At 38.3% G+C, this 16,647-nt stretch overlaps 1 protein-coding gene across 1 annotated transcript; it reads left to right on the top strand.

Annotated features, from left to right (window-relative positions):
• Window positions 1-1,872: 1,872 nt before the first annotated feature.
• LOC122026991 (luminal-binding protein 2) lies at window positions 1,873-5,422 on the top strand. The gene is made up of 7 exons (XM_042585768.1): window positions 1,873-2,053; window positions 2,822-3,089; window positions 3,168-3,382; window positions 3,476-4,198; window positions 4,282-4,436; window positions 4,531-4,613; window positions 4,698-5,422. Exons 1-7 carry the CDS (start codon window positions 1,996-1,998, stop codon window positions 5,191-5,193), a joined length of 1,998 nt encoding a protein of 665 aa, XP_042441702.1. The 5' UTR covers window positions 1,873-1,995; the 3' UTR covers window positions 5,194-5,422.
• Window positions 5,423-16,647: the final 11,225 nt, after the last annotated feature.

Raw genomic sequence — 16,647 nt, 5'->3', positions numbered from 1 at the left:
CCCGGCGATGGCCGTCCGACGCTCAAGTCAGTAACCGGTGATGTAGAAGAAGCGAGGAAACAAAGTAGCAGAGTAACAGTAGCTACAGTAAAGATTATGCCTCCCTCCGTCAAAGCTTGGAGCCCTTTATATAAGGTTTCGGGGAAGCGCGTGCACGCTTCTCAAAGCTTTCCCTGAAAAGACATGTCAGGAAAGCGTCCCTGAGACCATACCTCAATGACCCGAGCATATCCCTTACATGACAGTGGAAGCTTTCGCCGTACGATCCTCTGCCTGTCCATGCCGCCAACCACACCGTCTGTCGATGGCGCGAGTTCCCACGAGGATATCGGCTAATCCTCCTTTTGTCTTTTAGTGGGCCAAGCGGTATGGTAGCTCGGCCAGTTTTTAGCCGTTCAGGTGGTCTAGCTCTTTGGTCGAGCGGAGTGGTCGCTCTGCCAACCTTCCACTGTCAGAGCTTCGTTGTCATGCTGCGATCCTTTTTCACTGGTTCCGATGTTCGATGTAAGTCCGAGCGAGCTTGCCGCTCGATGTATGTCTCTGTTTCGAGTGTCGGAAGCTCGGTGCCTAGTCGAGCTATAGTGATATCTGATCGGTACTTTTTTATCTCGCTCGAGCGAATGAGTTGTTCAATCGACCAATGACATAAGAATATTGACCGTCTAGATTTTAACTTTCACCATGATCATGATCCTCTAAGGGATGGCCCTTACCATCGGACAAACTCCATTGTAACTACTGTGTCTAAACGTGTTACGGTAACAATTATTTCCCTTCGTGTTTTGATTACTATCATGTCCCGTCACATTATGATAACTATGGTTTCCCTTTGCATGTCAGGAGGTCAGACTAACGATAAATCTGAAGGTTGGACAAGAGGCAAGTCGAGAGGTCGGAAGTTAACCGATTGGAAGGTAGGGAAGTTGGCACGCTGATAAGTCAGACCAGCTCAAGTCAAAGATTGGACCAATTCAGGTCGGGAAGTTGGATCAACTCGGTAGTTTGAATATTGATGCAATCTGTACTGCGCCGTATCGTATATGAAAAAAATGAAAAAAAAAATCACGGTATAGAAGATTAAAGTGGGAGATCTTTTTATATTAGTTTTCTACTACACATATTTTGATTCGTATCCTTATCTGCTTCCCTTTGCATATCAAATATGTTTTAAAAAATATTTAAAGGGGCATTTTGTTTTATTTAAAATTTAAAAATATCTCAATCCTTATGGCAGTTTTAAAAGAATTGCACTAAATAATTTTAATTAAACTATTTAATATTATAATAATTATGATTAAAAATATTAAAATAAATTAAAATAATAATGAAATAGTTTTGATCAAATTAAAATAGTTTTAATTAGAATAATTTTAATCAATATTAAAATAATTCTGATTAAAATTACATTAAATAATTTTTTTTAAAGATAATTTTAAAATAGAATTGAATGTCATTTTAAAAAAAAATATATACTAGACATAATAAAAATAAGGGCATTTTTTTTATTTTATCCAATAATTTATTCAAAATTGCCAACATTTTACAAAGACCGACCTCCCCTGCCATAGAATCCTGAAAGATCAAGAAACGCCACAGAGTTTCCAGAAAATCTCAATGGGTCCCACTTTACCCGCCGACCGGTACCTGATCTCTCTCTCTGCAACAACGAGATCGCCTCTGGCCCGTCAGATCCACGTCTAACGGCTATCGTCGTCGCAACGACATGGTCGTATGCCATTGGCCAAGAGAGGAGCAACTCGAGTTATGATTGGTCCACGTCGACGAAATGACATGTAGTCTTCACCGTCAATGGCGGTGACACGAGTCCAACTAGCACACACCGTCCGACTCAGAGCCCATTATAAAGGCCGCTTTGGGTTCGTTAATTATCAGATCACTCGACCGAGAGAGATACAGAAGAGAGAGAGGCCGATCAAGAGGGAGATCAAGTTGTCTTGGTGTTCTCGTTGGAAAGGAAGCTCCAGGGAAGCGTCTATGGCTTCATCTCTGCGGAATCGCGGGTCCCTGATCCTGTTGGGTCTTCTGCTCGCTGGTATGCGTTTCTTATCTGATCTAGTGTCGCATTATACTTCTGATTTGGTTTTGCTGCTCTAATCTCGGCCCCTAGGTCTTGATTGTGGTGAATGAACGCGGGGATCCTAATTGGGTTTCCTTTAGATTAGTCTTAACTCCGGATTGGTTTGATTTACGATCTCATATCCGGTGTGAGAGGAGCGTATGTGTGTGTGTGTTTTTTTAATATAGAATCGAGCACAAATATGTTTCCGGTGGTTGCTCTTCCTGACTGGTTTTGATTTACTCATTTTTGTTGTAATAGTGGAATTTCTTCAAATAGAGCTAACTTCTGTCAGATTCGATGGATCGCTTTTCTGGATAGAAGTATGAAACTCATAATGCTTGGAAATATATCTTAATTTTATCGTCGCTCAACTAATTTCAAGGCCTTTTAATATTGTTAATAATTCTTACTCATCTTTAGATTTTTTTTAACGTTGTTACATGCCCGATGGTCATGTCTTAACTCTGTTCTCCGCTAGGAGTTATAGTTGGTATCTTATTTGAAGCATTCTTAGCCGACATATACAAGGAGTCTGTATTCCTTACCTTGAGTTTGTTAAATTATTAATATACCTGTCTTCGTACACGTCCATACCATGTTGACGTTTTGCATCTCCCTTTAGTGTTTTACTGGACTGCTTGAGAATAATGGTATCATGGAGTTGAATCATTTTTGCCCATTACCATGAAAAGTTGGCTATTTGATAAGTAAGGCTTGTTAATATGATGAATATATTTGCAGGATCTTTGATTGCATTCTCAGTTGCTAAAGAAGAAGCCTCTAAGTTGGGAACAGTTATCGGGATTGATCTTGGGACCACCTACTCTTGCGTTGGTGTCTACAAGAATGGTCATGTTGAGATCATAGCCAACGACCAAGGAAACCGCATTACACCATCTTGGGTGGCTTTCACTGATTCTGAGAGATTGATTGGTGAGGCTGCAAAGAATCAGGCAGCCGTGAACCCAGAAAGAACTATTTTTGATGTCAAAAGATTAATTGGAAGAAAGTAAGTTTGCTCTTCTTAAGGTCTAATATATTGTTTTTTTTTTCTTCTTTAGTCTAAACTAAACATTTCCTGACATAGATTTGAGGATAAAGAAGTTCAGAGGGACATGAAACTTGTCCCCTACAAAATAGTGAACAAAGATGGTAAACCTTACATCCAAGTCAAAATCAAGGATGGGGAAGTAAAAGTTTTTAGTCCTGAGGAGATAAGTGCAATGATTTTGACTAAGATGAAGGAGACAGCAGAAGCTTTCCTCGGAAAGAAAATTAAGGATGCTGTGATTACCGTTCCTGGTGCGTGCAGAGTTCTAAGATTGTACCTTCCTGTCAAAGACGCTACCATTTTTTATCCTAGAAATCTAATTTCCATTCTTTTTTATGAACCAGCTTATTTCAATGACGCTCAAAGACAGGCAACCAAAGATGCTGGCGTAATTGCTGGCTTGAATGTGGCCAGAATAATCAACGAGCCAACAGCTGCCGCCATTGCATATGGCCTGGACAAGAAGGGTGGCGAGAAGAACATTCTTGTTTTTGACCTTGGTGGTGGGACATTCGATGTTAGTATATTGACAATCGATAATGGAGTTTTTGAAGTTCTGGCAACAAATGGTGATACTCATTTGGGAGGTGAGGACTTCGATCAGAGAATAATGGAATATTTCATTAAATTGATCAAGAAGAAGTACGGGAAGGACATCAGCAAGGATAATCGTGCTCTTGGGAAATTGAGGAGGGAGAGCGAACGTGCCAAGAGAGCTTTGAGTAACCAGCACCAAGTCCGTGTTGAGATTGAATCACTTTTTGATGGCTTGGATTTCTCTGAGTCCTTAACACGAGCCCGCTTCGAGGAATTGAACAATGATCTATTCAGGAAGACTATGGGGCCAGTGAAGAAAGCAATGGAAGATGCAGGACTGGAGAAGCATCAAATTGATGAGATTGTTCTTGTCGGTGGTAGCACTAGGATTCCCAAGGTGCAACAGCTCCTCAAGGATTACTTTGATGGCAAAGAGCCAAACAAGGGGGTTAACCCTGATGAGGCCGTTGCTTTTGGTGCAGCCGTGCAAGGAAGCATTCTCAGTGGAGAAGGTGGTGAAGAAACCAAAGGTACTATCATGGTCTACAAAGATTATTTATTATAGTGTCTATCTTAAATGCTCAATCCTAACAGTGTGATCTTTTGCATTCAGACATCCTTCTTCTGGATGTTGCTCCACTCACCCTTGGCATCGAAACTGTTGGAGGAGTGATGACTAAGTTGATTCCAAGGAATACAGTGATCCCAACCAAGAAGTCTCAAGTTTTCACAACTTACCAAGATCAACAGACTACTGTCTCCATCCAGGTAACACCGGATTTCTTCTTGTTTGTTGCTCTCCTTTCCCTTCTTCAATTCTTACTAAGATTTGTAACGAGACCGGGGATGGGATGCACTGTAGGTTTTTGAGGGCGAGAGAAGCCTCACAAAGGACTGCAGGCTGCTTGGGAAGTTTGATTTGTCTGGAATTCCACCGGCACCAAGGTTTGTCTTCTTTAATGCTATTCAGAAATGCTTTCTCATCTTTCAAATTTCTTGCTACTAACTTTGCCTGCGACGATAACACAGAGGCACACCCCAGATTGAAGTCACTTTCGAGGTCGATGCCAATGGTATTCTGAATGTGAAGGCAGAAGATAAGGGCACTGGCAAATCCGAGAAAATCACCATCACAAACGAAAAGGGTCGCCTCAGCCAGGAAGAGATTGATCGAATGGTTCGTGAGGCAGAGGAGTTCGCGGAGGAGGACAAGAAGGTGAAGGAGAAGATTGATGCCCGAAACCAGTTGGAGACTTACGTGTACAACATGAAGAACACCATCAATGAGAAGGACAAGCTCGCCGACAAGCTTGAGAGCGAAGAGAAGGAGAAGATAGAGGCAGCCCTGAAGGATGCACTCGAGTGGCTCGATGACAACCAAAGCGCCGAGAAAGAGGACTACGAGGAGAAGCTCAAGGAGGTGGAAAGCGTTTGCAACCCCATCATTTCTGCAGTGTATCAGAGATCCGGCGGTGCGCCAGGAGGTGATGCCGAGGATGATGACGACTCACACGACGAGCTTTAAGCGGTACAAGAAATATCATTTGACGAGGGGAGATCGATTTGGAGATCAATAATTCCTTCATACTTTGTTTTCTTGTAATATTATGGTATAGCTCATAGGTTCTAGTGATGAGGCTAGGGAGTCTTTGGTTTTTTGCCTTTTAGAATACTTTTCTGTTCGTTTGTTCAATGGAAAGCCAGCTCAAGATGCCTTAGGCGAAAATAAATTTAGGCACATTATTTACAAAAAATTTATCATCCTTTTTCATTGTACAAGGCTGAGTTTAAATTTTTTTAAAAAATAAATTAAAATACTAATTTTAAAAGGTATTTTTTATATAAAATTTATTTTTTTTTACTTTTTGTAAGAGGTAAAATTATTAATTAATTTTGTATATTTAAATTTTGATAATGATTTTTTAATTAATAAAATTATTAAATTATTTAATTTTTTTGAAACATAATTTAATATAAGCAAGTGTATTTAAAATTACTTAAAAATAAAAAAATAAAATTATGTCTAAAAGAAATAAAATTAAGGAAATAATGTGGCAAAAAGAATTATGCTCCAATCCATTCATCATTATCCTTGAAACACAAAAAAAAAAATAAAAAAATAAAAAATATTGGTACAAAATGATAAAACTCATCTATCAAGAATTTAATGAGTTTTTTTAAGCATACAAGAAAATCATATTTTTTATCACCTAAACCAGAACAATTGTAAATGATATAATAAAGACAAAGGAAAAATCGAAAAATTTATGACTATAAATATATTTAAATAAAAGCTAAACTAATGTCTATCAAGGAAGTGAAATGGTAGAGATATATGACTTTCTATTGCTAATAAAATCCTCTATTTCAATTTGACATAACACGAACAAGTGCAACATTTGAACTGAATCAAGCATGGAGCATAGTAACACCAACCGGATCATGCTAGTGCTAGGTGTGATTTCTCTTTTCCAATCTTAACGAATGAGAGAAGTATAGAGAGTGGGAGTTGGAAAAGGGGAAAAATAGTAATTTTATTTTGCATTATATGGTTAAAATTTTTCTAATTCATAGTAGATCTTATAAAATAACATACATAATTAAAAATAAATTTAAAATATTAAAAAGAGAGTCCTTTATGACTCTATCCATTAGAACCATAACAAGATCTTTATGAAATCCGAAGAGTTGACCAAAAAATAAGATCATGCAAATCTTTTATCGTGTGGACCTTATTCTTTTCCATTATCTTACAAAAAATGGCGATTTACCAAAGTGTGTAGTTAGTTTTACGTTTTCCCCACATTGCATAGGCATTTTGGAAATGTCCAAATTGCATAGCCTCCCCTGGTCTAAATTCCCATTTTACCCATCTAAAGCCAAAAAAAAAGAAATTTCTTAACCACGAAGACATCTTCTCAGAGAAAATGACCTATGTCCAAACCAAAGGCGATGGGGCAGGGAATGGTGTATTGGTGTAGGGTGCACCATAATCAAACCTATATTTTGATGTTGTTAATTGTTCAAGTTAAATCTTAATGTGATCTAATGAAATAATCAAGATTGTAGGATGCAAATTTAGAAAGTCCTAAGTAAGTCAAGTAGACTAGATAGTAGGCAACGAAAGTCTCGACAAATGGTGGGAACCAGACAGAAAGTCAAATGGGTCAGGTAGACTAAACATTTGGCAAGGTGGATTCGATAAGTTAGGAGGATCAAAGATCAAATCAAGAAGTCCTGACAGGTTGATCAGATGTTGAGAAAATGAAGTCCAAATAGGTCTGGATGACCAAATTGTTTAGCGGGTAAGTTGAGGTAAGCTCCTAGAGTGGAGTGAAGTTGGTTTAAGTTAAGTTTTAAGTTTTAATTTAATTTAAGTTTAAGTTTTAAATTTTAATTTAAGTTTATGTTTTAATTTTAACTTTAAATTAAGTTTTAGTTTTAATTTAAGTTTAAGTTAAGTTTTAAGATTTTTATTTAATTTATTTTAAGTTTTAATTTAAGTTAAGTTTTAATATTAAGTTTAAGTTAAGTTTTAGTTTTAATTTAAGTTTAAGTTAAGTTTTAAATTTAAATTTAATTTAAGTTTATGTTTTAATTTAAGTTAATTTTAAATTTAAGTTTAAGTTTTAATTTAAGTTTAAGTTTTAATTTAAGTTAAGTTTAAATTTACTTTTAATTTAATTTAAATTTATTAAATTTAAATTTAATTTTATTAATTTTAATTTTAATTTTAATTTTAATTTTAATTTAATTTGATTTTAATTTTAGTTTAATTTTAATTTTAATTTAATTAAATTTTAATTTTAATTTTAATTTAATTTAGGTTTTAAGTTTAATTTCAATTTCAATTTTAAATTAAATTCTATTGATCTAATCATCCCACTTAATCTAAATTTTTAAACACAGGTATTCCTATAGTTTTATAAGATGAGTTAGTTGAATTTTTATTTAAAGATAGTTTGACTTTATGTTAGTTTCAGGTTTAACTGTCAGTTAATTAAATGTACATTTCAAAAATTAGCTTCTAGGCTATGGTAAGACACAAGGGTTTTTTTTAGGTATCGGAGTAACAACCACTTCTAGAAAAAGCCTTTTTAAGAAATTGAACATTTAATTTTTCTATTGACAAGTCTTGGTCTAACTAATCTAGGATGTGACGAAGTAACTTTGGTTAGTTCCACTTAGCTAAGTAGACCAAGTAGGATATGTCTTACCCTACTTGACTCCCTATACCAAGCTTCCCTAACGTATTATCATCTCACTCTACTTTGATACTAAGTTAGACAAGAGTCAACTTATCTTTTTAATTTAGTCCTAATTACCTAGTCGAGTAGACTAGTATTTTAGAGGTACCAGCTAATTTAGTGCCTCCCCCTAAATCATAATATCTCTGTTTTAAGTTTTTTTGTAGTTTAAATTTGTTATTATTTTTATTAATTAATTTCATAATTAAAAGATACTTATTATAACTTAGTTTGTAGAGTTTAAAATTTGATTTAGACTTTTAACCAAATCTAGGTTTTGTATGTTAATAAAATTATCAATAATTTTTTCTAGTTTATCAATTTTATCTTTTAAAATCTTATTTTATTTTTCTAATTTTCTAACACTTAAGATAAATTTTTAAACTTTCAAAATTATTAAATGATTTTAAATTATATTTATTTAGATTTAAATTAACTTGATTAATTGATTTGTCTAATTTTTGGAGAGAGCCTAAACTTGAGTGATAGTGATTCTCTATGTTACTAACATGTGTAGAAAAAAAATAGGATTTTCATATACTATAAACTTATTGACATTTGCTCCTCTTGGATCTTTGGGTCTCTTTTCTGGGTGATATGGGTTGAAAGGAGTGGAGTCCGTGTAATAATGTGAAGGGGGATGTGAAGAGAAGAGGGAAGAAGTAGGGAGGCCCAGGTAAGATGAATGCACCCAGTAGGCAAATCTCGGTCGAGAATATAAACTGACCGGGATAAAACTAGCGAGGTGCACGATCTGAGTAGGCATATTCGGCAGACAAAGCTCGACCAAGCAGATAGTGCCGGACGAACCCAAATGGGTGAAGTATTAGCAAAGCACACCTACGCCCAGTAGGGGAACCTCGATCGAGCATGAAACACTGATCGAAAATATATGTCCGAACGAGTATATAAGCCTGGCTGAACTAAAACAGATCAAGGATTAGCGCGTTCAGATACGCTCGGTAGAAGAAGCCCGACCGAGCATACACATAACTCGCTCGGTAGTGTAATCTCGGGTGATCAAGCAGGCATACGAACCAAGGCTGTTAGAAAGGACTCGGCTTGGAAGTATACGATCAAACATAGGCACAATACGTTCGATAGTAGAAGCCCGGTCGAGCATACACATAACTCGTTCGGTAATGTAATCTCGGACGATCGAGCCAACATACATTGTCAGAAGGGACTCAACTTGGAAGTATACAGTCAGACATAGGCACAATACGCTCGGTAGTAGAAGCCCGATCGAGCATACACATAACTCGTTCGATAATGTAATCTCGGACGATCGAGCAGACATACAAACTGAGACGGTCAGAAGGGATCCGGCTGGGAGACATCCGGTCAGACATAGATATGACACGCCCGGTAGTATAATCTCGGTCGAGCGTATATATGACTCGTTCGACAATATAATCTTGGACGATCGAGCAGACATACGAACCGAGACGATCAGGAGGGACTTGACTGGGAAATCCAATCAAACATAGATATGATACTCCCGGTAGTATAATCCCGGTCGAGCGTATATATGACTCGTTCGACAATATAATCTCGGGCGATCAAGCAGACATACGAACTGAGACGGTCAGAAGGAATCCGGCTTGGAAACATTTGGTCAGACATAGGCATAATATGCTTGGAAATACAATCCCGGACGAGTATATCAATACACACCTATATAAGCTATTAGTATGAGATCGTCTTGGAAAAATCTGACCGACCATAAGGGCACTCACATTTATTAAATCTCATAAACATAACCAGTAAGGAGCAGTGTAACTAAATATATGTGATGTATGAAAATAATATATGATCATATGACAACTTGGCGGGAAACAACTTCTAGAAACTTCTGTAAGTGCACTAGGTAACAAAGAAGGTACATCTGGGGGACAAAAAAGATTCCTTAAACTATTATTGCAGGTATTTATGTCATCTGATAACAAACTCTAACAAACCAGGGTCCACCTCATGACCACGGAGGTTATATGAGGTGGTATAAAAAGGAGAATCCTTTCCGTTGGCTAGGTACGCGCACAACACCACCACTAAAACCCTAGTTCCATTTCAGTTTATTGTACTTCTTCTTCTTCTTCCCACCTAGAACAAGAGGGGATTGACTTGAGCGTCGGAGGGTCTAGCCAGGGATTCCCACCCTGATCTTAGGTCACTAACGCTTTGTCGGTTGGCTTCGTAGTGCGCAGGAGGTGATAGCATATGCCAAAGCACTAATTCGTGGTTTTCTTCATCACGGTGCTCCAATTCGTTGGAGCCTTTCCTAGATCTTCTTTGGGTTTCTCAGATTTACTTTCATCTTGTCATTCTCATCGCTGGAAGGTATTTTTTGATTGGATTTCTTCAGGATTTGCTTTGGGTTTTCTCAGATCCATTATTATTTGTTTTCCCCGGAGTCGTCGTCTATCTCTCCTTAAGAGTCATCGTCTGTCGTCCCCAACTCTTCATCTCGTCACACTCTCAGACAGGATCACTGGGCATCGATGTTTAGAGTGGTCCATCTGTTTGCACTTGAAACATTGGATGTGCTCCTTTCCTTTCTGGACTTTTGGTATTGATTTATCCTTTTCCTCCGATTGTGTGGTTCAAGTCTTATAAATGAGGCACTTACTTTTGTAATATCCTCTTTCACTACATTTAAAACATGTTATATATCTTTAACTTTTGAATTTACTAATTTACCTTTTGAATCCTCGTTAGGATTCTCCTCCTTGTCTATCGTCATCTCAGAATCGGATTCTGACTTTTGTTCTGACTCAGATTCAAGTCCTTTTACTTCCTCCTTAGCCATTAAGGCCATGAAGCTAGTCTAGTCTATTAGACAATAATTCTAAAATAAAGTTTATTACCTTTTGGTTTGCTTCCAAATTTTGGATGGATCTTTTCAATGTTATCCTGCAGTCGAAGTCACCCATTATGATGAAGCACTCCATCTGATGCTTCCATATTCTGAAGTAATCAATTTCGTATGATGGAGGTTCATGAATGCTTTGTCCTTTGCTTTGAGCCATTGATTATGAGAAGATCTTGCAAGACAGATATAGGCAAAAAGACAAGTTCCAAGATTAGATATTGGATTAGTAGTGCGGGAGAAGAAAGAACAATAGAATAAAACGCGAGTGGTCTTGCACCAATTCAAGAAATTTAAGGAAATTAAAGAAAAAAATTTATCTGAAGAGGCAACAGTGCTGGTTCAGATTGATTCGAAAAAAAACTTAAAACTTAAAAAATAAAGCAAAAAAAGATCATAAAAATAAACCCCTACTTGATTGGTGGCTGCACCAATTCAGAGCTAACAAGGCTCTGATGTAGGGGATCTCGTGTGTGGCCGACTAGAAAGGGGGGGTTGAATAGTCGTGCCCCCAATTCGATCGCTTCCTAGGTATTCGTTAGTGTGCAAGTGGAAATACAATAACAAAAACAAATACGAATACAAATAAAGCCAAAGATTAAGAAAGAATAAGCAAACAAACCGACACGCCAATGTACGTGGTTTGGAGCTAAAGCTCCTACTCCACGGCTGTCCGTAAGGTAGACGATCCCTATTCGTCGGTGGATTACTCCTTGGAAGACCTCTGGCTAGCTCATGTAGCTCCATGTGGATGAAGAAACCTCACCACAACACTCACCAAGATCTCTTGGATTACAAAGAACTCTTGAGCACTTGTTGACTACTAATTAGGGTTAACCACCACTAATTTCGTCAACCTTAACCAAGCTCCCAAGGCTTGGTTATATAGGCCATGGGTTGGAAAACCCCGCCTACCAATCGATTGGTGAAAGTGCCAATCGACTGTCCTCTGTGGAGATTTGACCGTTACAACCCAACGGCTCGATACCAATCGACTGCTCCACACTGGTCGAGTGAACAAAAGCATTTTGTTCGCTCCAAGTCGACTACCCAGTCGACTGTACCAGTCGACTAATATTTTTATTAATCAACTGGTACCCAGAGTACAGACTCTCAGCACTCGGACCTTCACCCTTACGACTCACTTGACTCTTCTTCATTGTAGCCTTGACCTCTTGCCTTCAAGCCTACTTCCTTTGACTCTCGTACCTCATATGCACCCAATCCCGCAGCTCGTCCCAATGTCATCCTTCGCGTAAGCCTCAATGTCGCTTCCCTCGGTCCTTGTCCTTTCTGCCTTGTCCACAGCCCCTCGAATGCTTCATTCTTCACCGGACCCGAAGCCATCAACCTAAGTCATATGTATATCCTGCAAACCTACATAACTCAAATACACATATTAAATACAAGGATGAACCTAACTTAAACTCTTTTCCCAAACACCAAAACACATGGTCGCACACACCATTGGGATTCCTCCAACAATCTCCTCCTTTTTGATGTTTGACAATACGTTTAAGTTAGGAAAAACATAATAGCAAAATAATATGCTAAAAATAATGGACTTACATTGTCAAGGCTACACACTTCGACTTACACCGCCAAATGGACTTACGTTGCCAAGACTACACACTTGAATTTACACCACCGAATGAAAAATGCAAACATGCACTGGAACCTATCCCAAGGCTCCCCCTACACTTATGCTCCCCATTGAGTTAGGAATTTTATCACAGGGCTATTTAAGAACCTATCACAAGGCTCCTCCTGCACCTATGCTCCCCATTGAGCTAGAAATTTTACCACAGGGGTATTTAAGAACCTATCACAAGGCTCCTCCTACACCTATGCTCCCCATCGAGCTAGGAATTTTACCAAATGCAAAGGTATTTAAGGTTTTCCCAACTAAATCTTACTTCTCCCCCTTTGCCTAATATAAAAAAGCTCCAACAATATCCCAATTGTTGAAACTTGATCACCAGAATTGACCATAAACTCGTGTATTTATCCCCCATGGATCTCATACACCTATACGAGTTGACTTGGTCACAACCAATGCTGAAAATAATTTTAGGCTGGTATCAATCGACTGCCACAAGCATCAGTCGATTGATGCTTGTGGCAGTCGACTGATGGATCTCATACACCTATACGAGTTGACTTGGTCACAACCAATGCTGAAAATAATTTTAGGCTGGTATCAATCGACTGCCACAAGTATCAGTCGACTGCTCCTATCGAAACAACCTCACATAACCATTCTGTGTTTGATAAACACTGTTACCAGTCGACTAGTAACTATACCAGTCGACTGGCACACTATTTTCAACCCAAATAACATTTAAAACTCAACTTCAAAAATACATAAAAAATTCCACAGATATCCAAAAATTCCCAAATTTTGTAGAGAGGTTTGTTTTACCCATGTCCACTTTGGAAATATACATTCAAAAATGTATCTATCACCAATCTTAAGATTGACACAAAACTCAAAACTAGCTAAATGGTTCAATTAAACCTTAACCTAAAATCCTAGTTTTGGCTTCCTCTTGATGTATTTGCCCATACTAAACCACAATGCATCCCTAGCATTGGTTTATATGGTATATATACATCAAAAACTAATTATCATGCTATATGACCTCAATGTCATATTTCTAAGCATGAAATACAATCCAATTGTGCCAATTTCTTAAGGTTGAGACTCAAATCCGTCTCCAAACTTTTTGGCACATTTTATGACCCAATCTAGACTCCCAAGTAAAATTCACTTGAGATCCATTTATCATGGGTCCCAAATTGACTCTTTGAGCTCCCCCTAAAGCTCTTAGCCTTAGCCACCTCTCTAGGTGACTCATCCACAATTGTTAGGCCACATCGGTGCACCTCCGGTGACACTTGGCCTACAAACCTAACCTTCTTAACCTTGGAATCTTGTCCTTGGTTAATTTCTTCTTATTTTTAAATGACTTTCCCTTGTCATTTATTGACTTCCCCTTGCTATAGTCATATGCGACCCTAGCATAAGATTTTCCCTTAGCATCAGAGACATTAGATCAGTATCCCAAACTCGATCTATCATTGTTGGGTCTTTGGCTACTCAACATCATACCTAAACCCTTAGATCCAATATTGAATCTATCTAGGGTTTTCTCCAAATGATCAAGCTTTACCTTTAAAGCTTGATTCTCCCTTTCTGAGTCAACATGTCCACCATGGACATTCCTAGACCCACCCTTCCTAGGCATGTGTCTCCCCTTTTTGGGATTAATGCCTTGGTTCTCTATTACCTTTTTCTCCTTAGGTAATGAGAATTTAACTTACCTAGGTTTATCATGCATAGGTCTCCTAAGGTTATGATCTACATTTATCCTACTCCTATCATGATATCTAAATTTGAAATTTTGCATGGGTAAATAATAAAAATTATTTTTAGCATGCATAGAGGAATTTAAATTTGAATTAACCTTCAAGTTAGGATATACCTCCCTTACCCTTGAAGCTCCCCCTAGACTTGAGCTCCTCTTCTTCTCTTTCTCCCATTTCTTAAATTGCGCTAGCTTTTTGATCTCTCTCTTCTTAGGGCATTTGGTGTGGTAGTGACCCTTCTCCCCACACGTGAAGCATATAATACGCATTCTCCTCTTTTGGGCTTCTTCATTCCTACAACCTATGTTAGTATTTAAAATAACATGATTAGGTTTAGGAGTTACCTTCTTCTTACCCATTGGACACCTATTCTTTTACTGCCCCTTTTCATTGTACCCGAAGCAAATGATGTGATCTTTTGACTTCACTTCGGTGGAGATGCTCACTAGGTTGACATCCAAGACTCCCTTTTCACTTGTCTTGGACTCTTCTTCAACCCTTGAGGATGTTGATGATACTTCCTCATCTTTCTTTTTCTTGGATGTGACCGAATTCACTTCCTCTTCCTCTTTTGATGTTGAATTGGTCTCCACATCCGATTGATCCTTCTCCTCCTCTTGGATCACTTCATCCCTTTCTTCAAATTTTTCTTCCTCTTATGTAGGCATAAGTTCTTTGCCTAGAACTTTCTTTACTTTGCTTCACAAATCGTGGATATTTTTGTATTCACCTACATCACTTATCACGTTAGGTGGTAAAATATCAATTAAAATTGATATTACCTTTGAATATGCCTTTGCTTATGACATTTGCTCTTCCGTCCAATATCGCGGTCGGAGATTCTTCCATTTCTTATCTTTTGGGACTTCAAATGGTTCCTCGATGACCAACATAGTGTCCCAATCTGTCTCGAAGAAGTTCTTCATTTTCACCATCCAAAAGGTGATAACCCATAAGCTTCCTCCTTCATACTTTGGCGATTCTATCAAGTCGGTCATCTTCTTGTAGTTGCTCTTCTCGGCGGTTAGTCATGTGAAGTGTGACCTTTGCTTTGATACCACTTGTAGGGGATCTCGTGTATGGCTGGTTAGAAAGGGGGGGTTGAATAGTCATGCCCCCAATTCGATCGCTTCCTAAGTATTCGTTAGTGCGCAAGCAGAAATACAATAACAAATACAAATACGAATATAAATAAAGCTAAAGACTAAGAAAGAATAAGCAAACAAATCGACATGCCAATTTACGTGGTTCGGAATAAAGCTCCTACTCCACAGCTGTCTGTAAGGTGGACAATCCTTATCAGTAGGTGGATTACTCCCCGAAAAACCTCCGGCTAGCTCACGTAGCCCCTTGTGGGTGGAGAAACCTCACCACAACACTCACTAAAACTTCTTGAATTACAAAGAACTCTTGAGCACTTGTTGACTACTAATTAGGATTAACCACCACTAATTTCGTCAACCTTAAAGGCTTGATTATATAGGTTATGGGTTGGAAAATCCTACCTACCTGTCGACTGGTGAAAGTGTCAGTTGACTACCCTCTGTGAAAATTCGACCGTTATAACCCAATGACTCGATACCCGTCAATTGGTGAAAGTACCAGTCAATTGCTCTACACTGGTCGAGCGAACAGAAATATTTTTTTCAATCCCAGTTAACTGTACCAGTCGACTAACATTTTCATCAGTCGATTAGTAACCCGGTACAATCTCTCAGCACTCGGATCCTCACCCTTATGACTCACTTGACTCTTCTTCGTTCCAGCCTTGACCTCTTGCCTTTAAGTCTACTTCCTTTGACTCTCGTCCCTCGGATGCACCCAAGACCATGGTTTATCCCAATGTCATCTTTCGCGTATGCCTCGAAGTCGCTTCCCTTAGCCCTTGTCCTTGCTGCATTATCCACGGTCTGTCGGATGCTCTATCCTTCACCGGACCCTTAAGCCATCAACCTGAGTCGTATGTTTATCCTGTAAACTTGCACAACTCAGATACATATATCAAATACAAGGATGAACCTAACTTAAACTCTTTGCCCAAACACCAAAATACATGGCCGCACGGACCATTGGGATTGCTCCAACATCTGATACCACTTGTAGGACCATAGCGCACGTGAGGAGAGCGGCGGGAGGGGGTGAATCACGTGGTTTTAAGAATCTATTTTTTGATTTTGAAAATAAGTACGCAGCAGAAAAACTAAGTATGAAGGCGAAACAGAAAACTTGGTCGGTTACTTGATTTGAAGCCTTCGATGACTCTTACTCCAAGACCCACGATCCCTCAGACCATATCGATGAACAATCCACTATAATCCTCTTCCAAAATTTCCAAAAGAGGGAATCAAGTATAATATAAATGATAGGATAAATGTAACAAGTTACACTTTCCTCTATGTAGTAATTAAGTAAAAAAAGAAACTTTATTACCCAATACGTTTGAAGATGATTGGATCAAACTCGATGTTGGATGGCTCCTCGGCAGTAGCGTTGT

Source organism: Zingiber officinale, chromosome 10A (assembly GCF_018446385.1).
Source record: "Zingiber officinale cultivar Zhangliang chromosome 10A, Zo_v1.1, whole genome shotgun sequence".
Classification (NCBI taxonomy): domain Eukaryota; kingdom Viridiplantae; phylum Streptophyta; class Magnoliopsida; order Zingiberales; family Zingiberaceae; genus Zingiber; species Zingiber officinale.
Note: the sequence above shows the minus strand (reverse complement) of the source record. Positions and strands in the feature narration are given on the sequence as shown.

What these genes read in the sequence shown, in the direction of transcription:
- LOC122026991 (XM_042585768.1), top strand. Translation starts at nt 1,996, where the DNA reads ATGGCTTCATCTCTGCGGAATCGCGGGTCCCTGATCCTGTTGGGTCTT. An exon ending in TGCTGTGATTACCGTTCCTG is followed by an intron (nt 3,383 to 3,475) that starts GTGCGTGCAGAG and finishes TTTATGAACCAG; the next exon opens with CTTATTTCAATGACGCTCAA. An exon ending in AGACTACTGTCTCCATCCAG is followed by an intron (nt 4,437 to 4,530) that starts GTAACACCGGAT and finishes GATGCACTGTAG; the next exon opens with GTTTTTGAGGGCGAGAGAAG.